Source organism: Podarcis filfolensis (assembly GCF_964270895.1).
Source record: "Podarcis filfolensis genome assembly, chromosome: 3".
NCBI classification, from domain to species: domain Eukaryota; kingdom Metazoa; phylum Chordata; class Lepidosauria; order Squamata; family Lacertidae; genus Podarcis; species Podarcis filfolensis.
The window spans coordinates 88,731,845-88,741,306 of record NC_139606.1 but is presented as its reverse complement, the minus strand read 5'-3'; the positions used below and the strand labels follow the sequence as shown (position 1 = coordinate 88,741,306).

The 9,462-nt window shown below is 39.1% G+C and overlaps 1 protein-coding gene across 2 annotated transcripts in view; it reads right to left on the bottom strand.

The window, feature by feature from the left end:
- Nucleotides 1-5,507: 5,507 nt before the first annotated feature.
- PPP1CB (protein phosphatase 1 catalytic subunit beta) overlaps nt 5,508-9,462 on the bottom strand; it is a 33,970-nt gene continuing 30,015 nt past the window's right edge. For both annotated transcript variants that reach the window (XM_083604610.1, XM_083604611.1), the window contains exon 8: nt 5,508-8,701. In XM_083604610.1, the coding sequence (XP_083460736.1) occupies nt 8,597-8,701 (105 nt within the window). In that variant the 3' untranslated portion in view covers nt 5,508-8,596. The remainder of the gene's footprint in view (nt 8,702-9,462) is intronic.

Here is a 9,462-nt window from a genome sequence, read left to right as displayed (position 1 = left end):
TATCTATCTATCTATCTATCATCATCTATCTATCTAACATTGTTATTAAGTGGCATATAAATTGTAAAAATAAGTGAAATCTAGGGGGAATTTGGTGCCTTGACTATCTGTTGACCTCATAGATGTTTTCCCCTGTAGGAAGAGCACCCACAATCATGCCCATTATCAGGACAAAAAATGCATGGCTAGCTTGCACTGCCAACATGATGCTTTAGCATTACTTTTATCCTTTTATTTATTTTATTTATTAGATATTTGTGCTTTCTATCCCTTTTAAGCATTCTGCATTTATAGACAGAGGGCGATTTTTATGCCATAAGCAATGTTTAATGTTTTAACGCATACTTTTTTTTCTATTTACTTAAGGGATGAAGAATAATTTGAAAATAAATGTGATCCTGGAAATAGAGTAATATTTCAGTGAAGAAAGGGATCTGCTGGATTCTAATGGACAAGGCAATATTACCAATGCTCAGTTCCTACATCTATAAAACGATGTGGTGCAAGTCCATTGAAAATAGTAGGGCTGTATATGATCTAAATAGGGTGTGGTGGAGACATTTTCAAGGGATAGTACCAAGCACAAAAAATGGATGCAGATTTTGTGTTGAACAGGACTATTCACAATACTGCTTGGGATTGTTCTTACCATAACGACCTTATTGTTTAACAATGTGACTTGTAGAATACTAAAGGAGCTTTTTTTTGCACCTCTGAGTTGCTAATAGATAAAGGTAAAGGGACCCCTGACCATTAGGTCCAGTCGTGGCCGACTCTGTGGTTATGGTGCTCATCTCGCTTTATTGGCCGAGGGAGCCGGCGTGCAGCTTCTGGGTCATGTGGCCAGCATGAGTAAGCTGCTTCTGACGAACCAGAGCAGTGCATGGGAACACCATTTACCTTCCCACCCGAGCGGTACCTATTTATCTACTTGCACTTTGACGTGCTTTCGAACTGCAAGGTTGGCAGGAGCAGGGACCGAACAGCGGGAGCTCACCCCGTCGTGAGGATTCGAACCGCCGACCTTCTGATCGGCAAGCCCTAGGCTCTGTGGTTTAACCCACAGCACCACCCGCGTCCCTTTGAGTTGCTAATAGATATGGATAAATATATGACTTAGTGTGTAGCTCTTTATTACTACTGCTAAGAAAACAATGAAAAGATATTTATTTCTTTAGAGACACCTTTTAATTGCCCACAGGACAACTTCATATTTTGCATTTTCCCCCCTGCATTGCACATTTTGCCAAGGCCTTTGACTAAAAATCCCTTAAACATTTCTAACTGGCATCAGATACAGCATACAGCCAGAAGCAAAACGTCCTTTGCACAAAAGATATTTGGTGTACATGCATGGAGCTCCTTGGATTTTTGCCCATATTTTTAGCCATGAGATACAGTTATCTTGGAAATATTTATTACCAAGTACCGCTGCTGGTATCCACTTGGTTCTGCAAAGAACAGAGGTCCTCAGTTTTTGTCTAGCCTTAGCACTGTCAAAGCATGTAGTTGTCTCTGACCCTGATCAGGAAAAGGGAGGCTCTTGTCTGACATCTTGCTAAGCTCTGGGGGTAATAAGAAGCACAGGGAGAAGCACCTTCAAGGCTCAGCACAATCAAAGGGACTAGCTCCCACCTTTCTTCCAAGTTGTAGATGCAGGATAGGAATGTGTCCCTATGGTTCACCGAAGCTTTAGAATGCTTATTCCATCACAATTTTCAAGTGCATCTAACCAACACAAGGACAAGACAACCCTTAATCAGCTTTTCATGCCAGAAGCAAACTGGCAAGTCAAGTGTTGGAAGAACATTGTGGGGCAGAATCTTTTAAAAAGGGCAGTCTGACCCAAACACACAATTCTTTGTTGTCAACCCAGGTTTCCAGTAGAGCACCACCATAATTCCTTTCCTGGTGCACTTTGGCCATTTCTTCCAATCCCGTAGTTCTCAACATGCACTGCAACAGGGATGGACTGAGCCCTCTTATATATCTCAGGTGTTGCAACCTTACATACATGGAGCACCTGAGTAGAAGCAGAAAGGACTACACCAGGCATAGCCAAACTTGGCCCGCCAGATGTTTTGGGACTACAATTCCCATCATCCCTGACCACTGGGCTTGTTAGATAGGGATGATGGGAGTTGTAGTCCCAAAACATCTGGAGGGCCAAGTTTGGCCATGCCTGGACTACACTGTTACTTGCACTAACTCAGTAGCAGGTTAAAGAGAAAAGTAAATGGTGATGTACCTAATAGCTTAATAGGGTTTCTTTTGCACAAGTCTTAACTTGGAATCAGCCCCTGGCCCCTGGATGAAGCCAACATGGCTACAACTCCTGTTCAAAACTGAGCAGGTTTTAACAGTCAATCTAAGACAATCTGGCTGTCTGTGGTTAGGAACATTAAAAATTGACTCAGCTCAGAAAACCTGAAGAGGTACTTTTATAACACTACTGAAGGAGCTGGTCTTTACATAGCACCCTAGCGGTGGAAATGCTTTCCAGGGTGAGATGGGTGGAACCTGGTAGCTAATTATTAGAATGCAGGAAATCCCTTCTCACGAAAAGTGTTAATATTTAAATAGCATGATTCCTAAAGGAACAGCGGGTGCCTGCCTCCCCCAGTATACTCCACATAATTTTTATAGGTCTGGCTCATGTTTCTTCCACTTGAAGACAAGTTTCAAAATGAAGGCATAGTAAAATGATACCTGTTTCAGTGGTCCATGTAGCAGGCTTTAATTTTGTTATTCTAATAGCACCATCAAGGTGTGTTGCACCTTATAGGTCTCTGCCTTGAGAGGCGAACTATCAAAATTTTGATGCGAGGAAAAATCAGGACAAGGCTTTCAGGAAGAGTGTGACTGTTTCATTAGGGCAGTGGTTTTCAACCAGTGTGCCATGGCACCCTAGGGTACCTTGAATGATGGTCAGGAGTGCTGCGGAGAACACTGGCCTCTGTCCCTCTTTCCTTCTCTCTCTCCTTGGATGCCCTCTTACATTTCTGCCTCCCAAAGGCTTGCACAGCTGTTTGTTGCAGCAGCCCTGTCTACACGCTCCCCAAGAGAATGGTGCTGGCCAGGGAGTGGGGCAGTGTGAGGCGGCACCTCTCTTTGGGCCAAGGGGGGCAGCTCAGAGACCAGGGATGGCAGCTACAGCTGCCCAGAGAACTCCCAAGGAGAAGAGAGAGGAGGCTGAGGGAACACTACGCAAGGGAGGGTGTTCGAAAAGGTGTGAGGGGCTACCAGCTCTGCAGGTGACATAACTGGGGTCCTGAGCCCCACAGGGGAGCCGCAGAAAGAATGTAGTTGGTCAAGGGGGAATTAGGGGAATGAGCTCTATACAGCCTTTGACTTAAAAACCTTAGAAGCAGTCGGTTTGAGAAGGGATTTGAAGATGCAGTCACCACTGAGCAGTCGTTCTAAAGGAGGAGTTTAAGTTTTAAATGACAGCAGTAATTCAATTGTTTAAAGGATGACATCTGAAGGTGGCAGAGTTAGAAGAAAATAATAAGCAGCAATGTATCAGAATTTGACAGTAAAACAAGGGAGAGAAGGCAGTGGAAAGGCCACAGCATTTTGTTTTGTTTTTCTTCATTTAGTAATGATGATGATGATTGATGATGATGACTGGTATTGATGAACTGGAAAAATAAAAAATGGTGCCCTATAATGATTGGAGATATGGACATACTCACTACACATGAATGAGTTGTGTACAAACATAGACCTGCAATAGACATATTTAAAGATATTTGGAATTAATTTTTTATAAATACCATATTAGATGAAGGTCTGGTTAACTACAAGCCCCCTCCCCCTTTACAATGTGATCTTACAATGTACACAATGTCTTTTTTGTGTTTTGTTTTCTACATGGGTACTATTTCTTATTTCTTATTTCTCGTGCCTTATCTTATTCTGTGCACTTGTAATTTTGTACTTTTTATTTTTCCATAAAGAATATATTTTTTATTAAAAAAAATTGTTACATTTGTATACAGTCCTTCATCTGCAGATTTCAGGGTGGTTCACAAAAGAAGTCACAGCATGTTTATCAAATTATGCATCATGTGTAGAAGTGTTGGGTCACCCAATGTCAGTAATTGGCATTAGTTTCACAACTTGTAAGAAGTACTTCAAGCAAACCAAACCAAACTTTGTAGGTACAAGATACTATGATGGCCTCCAGCTTAGATACCTTTAAAAGGAAGTCAGACTAATTCATGGTGTGTGGTCTATTAATCACGACAATTTTATAGAACTGAAGTAGCCAACATTATGGCCTCCAGATGCTGAGCACAACTCCCATCATGTAAGCTCATAGGCCATGCAGACTGGAAGCAATGGCTTGTAACCTGATATAGCAGAAGACTGTTGCTTTTAGAAAGCCTAAAAGCAGAGCATGAAGACGTGTGGTTGGCCACTGTGAAAAACAGGATGCTGGATCTGATCGGGCAGGGCAGAAATATCAGGTACATGCAAGATTGGAGAAAGGAATATGTTCTGGTAATAGAGAGGTAGGGCTGGTTGTCATCAACATATAAATGGCATTAAAGCCATGGGATCTGATAAGGTCACCCAGCTATAGTATGTAGCAAGAGAATAACAGAAGGCTGAAAACAGATACCTAACAGGAGGCCAGTGGAGAAAAGAAAAGGAGAGTAAGAGGTGTTGACAAGCAAAAGCAAGACTGTGCAAAACAAGAAACCACTTAAATTATGCAAGCAAATTTGCATAATTTAGACAAATTACAGCATTCAACTGGTTGGTCACAGAATTTGTTAAACCTTTGAGCAACATATTGATTTTTCCACTAGCTCCATAGAGAGAACTGAAAGTAGATTAGCTAAATGCAACCAAGGCCATGTACCATGATGATGCTACATAAAAGATTCCCCAGCATAATCAGGTAAATTTTATGACCTCAAACGACAACCAGTTACAGTTCATCCATTAGTACTGTTGGGAAGGAGATCAAAAAATGAAATGTTCCAACAGATTTTTATCAATACACAAATGGGGACCTCAATATCAATCTGTAAAACAGTCCTACAATTTCCTAAATCTGGGGGCTCTTTTTTCATGTATGTTTGTTGTTTTGGTTCCAAGAGGGATTTTTCATCTCCGGGGAGAAACACTTCTACACATAATCTCTTTTCATTAGCACTATCTTGCAAGTTTCTGGAGCAACAGTACCATTTGAACATCTCTTTAAGGTTCTGTTGCACTTTTGTATCTCCTCCTAAATGATGATGCGGGGTCCCTGCCCTCATTTCATTATCTAACTCTTCTCCACATCCCCAGATACTTCAAATGGTTTTAATATGTCTCAACGAAGTCCTAATGAAATAAACAGCATTGAAACCTTCAGTGAAATCTGTAATGGATTTAAATGGTACATGCAACCGTTTGGGGAACATGACTGTTTGGGGAAACAGTCTACAAAATAATGTGGTGGTCTGAGATTGAGTCAGCTACAGTGTGCAAAACAAGACTTGAATACAGAATCAAGAGGTTTAGTAAAGTTTATTCCTAAAACTCAAATTTCCTTCCAAGCCAGCAAGACACAACCAACTCAGATGTCATGTTTTGCATCCACACGATGGGTTTCAAACAATTTATGTGCAGTCACACATGTGAAAAAAGCAGGTCAATTGTAAAATTTGTTCAAAAACTATCATGTGAACTAATTTTATTTAGGAATCCGGCAGCCTAGACTCATTTGCACAAGGTTGTCTTTGAATAAGCTGCTTACATGACACATTCTGATGGAACAATGGTAGGAACGAAAGGTTACTACGGTAAATAAAGGTTACTTACAAGTAAATTATAGGAGAATGCTACAAAAAAAAAGACATAGAAGCTTTAAGGGGGGCAATAAAAGGTGTCTGTTTCCTTTTATTAAGGAAAGAGAAAAAGGGGAGAGGACAGTAAAGTAATAGTTAGAACCATGCTGAAACACATCACTAGTTCCATTCTGGTTACACAGAAAGGCTACACACCCTTGGCCAAAATACTTAACACAAATCGCAAAGCCAAGAAAATAACACATCTCACTTGATTCCCCGGTGACATCTGTTAGTAAGGGCTAGAGCTCACCCTCAAGCCTACAGAGACCAGCATTTGTATACATGGGCAGGATCTAAAAACTGATCATGAGCAGTCTTAAGTAGCTTCAAAGACTACGCTTCCAGAAAAGTTGTTTACAGGTAATTATTATAACTAGTGGTTTTAGCCATTACATTCTTTGTTGGTTTCATTGGTATTTGTAAATTTGCAGTATGTTATCAGACATTAAGTAGTGACAAGTGAAGTGGAGGACAGATAAAAGAATACAAATTACAGGGCAAGTAAATGTTTCTGTCTTTCAAGATGGCTTCACATGCACGCCTGCATACATGGGCAATGTTGTAAAAGCAATTTCCCAAAATAATTTGTTAAACCCAATCATACATATTAAACTACTGCCCTTAAACACATTTTGGGCTCCTTTATATTATCTGAAATGAAGGTGCTCTTACAATGTAAAAATGACAAAGTTACCCACTTTACAAAAAAATAAAAAAAATAGAGAGCTGGATATGGCAAAGCTTTGCTTCCATCTTGTCACATTCCATTTACCTTCTTTGAGGTGATTTTTTTTTCATACAGTAATGACCCAAGAAGTTCATCATTTCATCGTCAGATAATATGATAGACACCACAGTGCTAGGGAGCAACTATGGTTGGTTATCCATTGATCTACAGGTGACGTATACAGAGCTGCTGTATTTTTAAATATCCACCAACACAAATCTATATTAGTGTTAATATTAAGCTTTTGTCTGCATCTCATTAATGTATGCCATCAAGGGCAAATTATTTCATAACAAAGATTGGAATAACCAGTCAGACTTCAAATCAATTAAACAACTTTACTAAATGAAAAATCCTACATTTAATATGTGTTTTAAAACAAAATGGAATTAGAAAAGAGACTTAAATCCATGTAAGAACTTTTCACTTTGCCAGAAATCCCTTGCATAATACGTGTCAGTTCATTAAATGCAAGTTGCTAGAATTCTCGATTTAACATTTGCAAAGACAATATTAAAGAGTTCTACATTGTTGCACATTTAGAATAATTTAAATTGGAAGCTTCCCTACTAAGTAATCTTATAAATTTGACTGTGTTCAATAAAAAACATTGTATTAATATCCAATCAAGCCCCTGCCTTTCAGTTTTTATCCGTTTACAATCTTTGCACATTTGACAGTGTTCAATAAAAAAAACATTGTATTAATTTCCAATCAAGTCGCTGCCTTTCAATTTTTATCTGTTTACAATCTTTGCACATTTCTTTACACTTTGCCATTTGCCAATATGAACCCTTTAAGGAAAACAGGAAAAGAAATACTGCATCAACTCTTGATCATGTACAGAAATTATTGCTACTATAGTACACTACAAAGCAGAAGTTTCTACAATAGTATATGAACCTTGATCATGAAAATCCAGAGGATATAAATCTTTAGTGACATAAGCCTTACAATCATGTAGAACATTCACATGGCAATATTAGACAGTCCAACCACCACTAGCCATAGTTAACCTACTGCTCAATGATCAACATCCATTTAAATATACCCTCCTGGAGGGTGGGGCAGAGTGCACAGTTGGGCGGGGAAGAGGAGAGGAAGAAGAGAGCTAGCTTTTCCAGGCATATCAGAGAAGGATCTTCATGTTTGGTGAGCTATGCAGAATGCACTTTAATGCAAATATGACATTATCAGGAAGCTAAGCATGCCAAAAGGTGTTTCATGCTAATAAAATCTAATGCAAGGTACCACATAATCAAGTTATCGACTAATAAGTAATACCATTCTTGCCCTATTTAAGTTAAATGAAGTGTCATTGTGAGTGTAATGTTAGTTTAAAATGGTGCAATGAACAAAGTCATCCTGTGGCAATCTAAGATAAAAAGTAATAAGTTTTTTGTCATGAGAAATACTGACTGTTGGGTTGTCTGGATAAGGAGCATTACTGAAGTTACGAGCTTGAGACTGGTTTGTGTCTTTAAACTCCTATTATAGGGGCACACATTTAGTTAGCAAGAATACTGGGAAGAGGGAGAACAGCAGCTGCCCCAAAAATCCCTTCCACAAATCATTTTCAGCCAGGAAACATGACTAGATACTTTGCCATCATTCTAGCTACAAAATAAGAGAAATAAAAGCAATCAAGCAACAGTAAGACCACATTACACAAATGAAACATCATGCTCTCATCTGATTTAACTATTACATCAAGCTTAAATTGGGATGTTGGTCAACTTTAAAACTGTGATGTGAATATGCAACCAAAATAATTTGTTTAGATTTGATTTTACTCTATGTTGGTTATTAGAGCTTGGAGTATACTTGTTACAATACAGTGTTGCACATCTGTCAACTAGAAAATATTAAAGATCCTTTACCCGTCTCTTTAAGTTAAAGATGTGACATCATAAAGGGTGTCAAATGGCTGGATGGTTTTACAGTGCACACTTATTATATACTGTATATATGGAGTTTTGTCCTTAATAGATCTGATGGGTTTTCTATGATATTCCTTTCTTCACCTCTTCTTCGGAGGATTAGCTGTGCGAGGTGGAGTGACGGGACGTCCAGAGTTCAGTCCACCATACTGGTACTTTGCTTTCTTCTCAGATGGTTTCAGAATCTTAAGAGGATGAATTAAGATGATGAATAAACTTCTCTTCAAACCAACACAACATATCCATTAAACCAGCCTTACAATGAATGTATAACTTGCTGTCTACATTTGAGGTGGCTTCCTATTTACAACAACTATTGAATATGCATTTGCAAAGTACAAAAAGAATTATTTAACAGCTAGGGCTACCCATTCTGTGGACTCATCTAACCAGGTAGGGATGATAGCGAACTGTCAGAGCATAATACTTTGCATACAGATGGTCCCATATTTACTCAAATGTAATGCACACCTTCCTTGGCCAAATAACGTTCACAAAAATTAGGGTGCGCATTAGATTTGATGGCACATTAGATTTGCGTAAATACAGTAATCCCCAGCGACTTCCAGTTAAAAGATCTAGGGAAGACTTTAACCAGCTGCAGTAGAAAATACTGGGCTAGATGAACCAATGGTCTGACTCCGTCTAAGGCAGTCTCAGAGAACCAGACACCCCTAGCCAGTTCAGAGAAATCCATTTTATTTATTATTTTTCAAGAGACTCCATCAACGGAGTGGCTTGATCCCATTTTATTCAGGCAAATATTCACCTTAGCTTAGTAATACTATGGCAATGAGGTATTAGAAGATTAGTTGTGAACTAAAGGAAGATTGTAACATTTGCTGAGAATGCTAGCCTTCAACAACGGAGATACAAGCTACCGTGCACCTTAAAAGTTTAATAATAAATAAATAATTTTATTATTTATACCTCACTTAATTGGCTG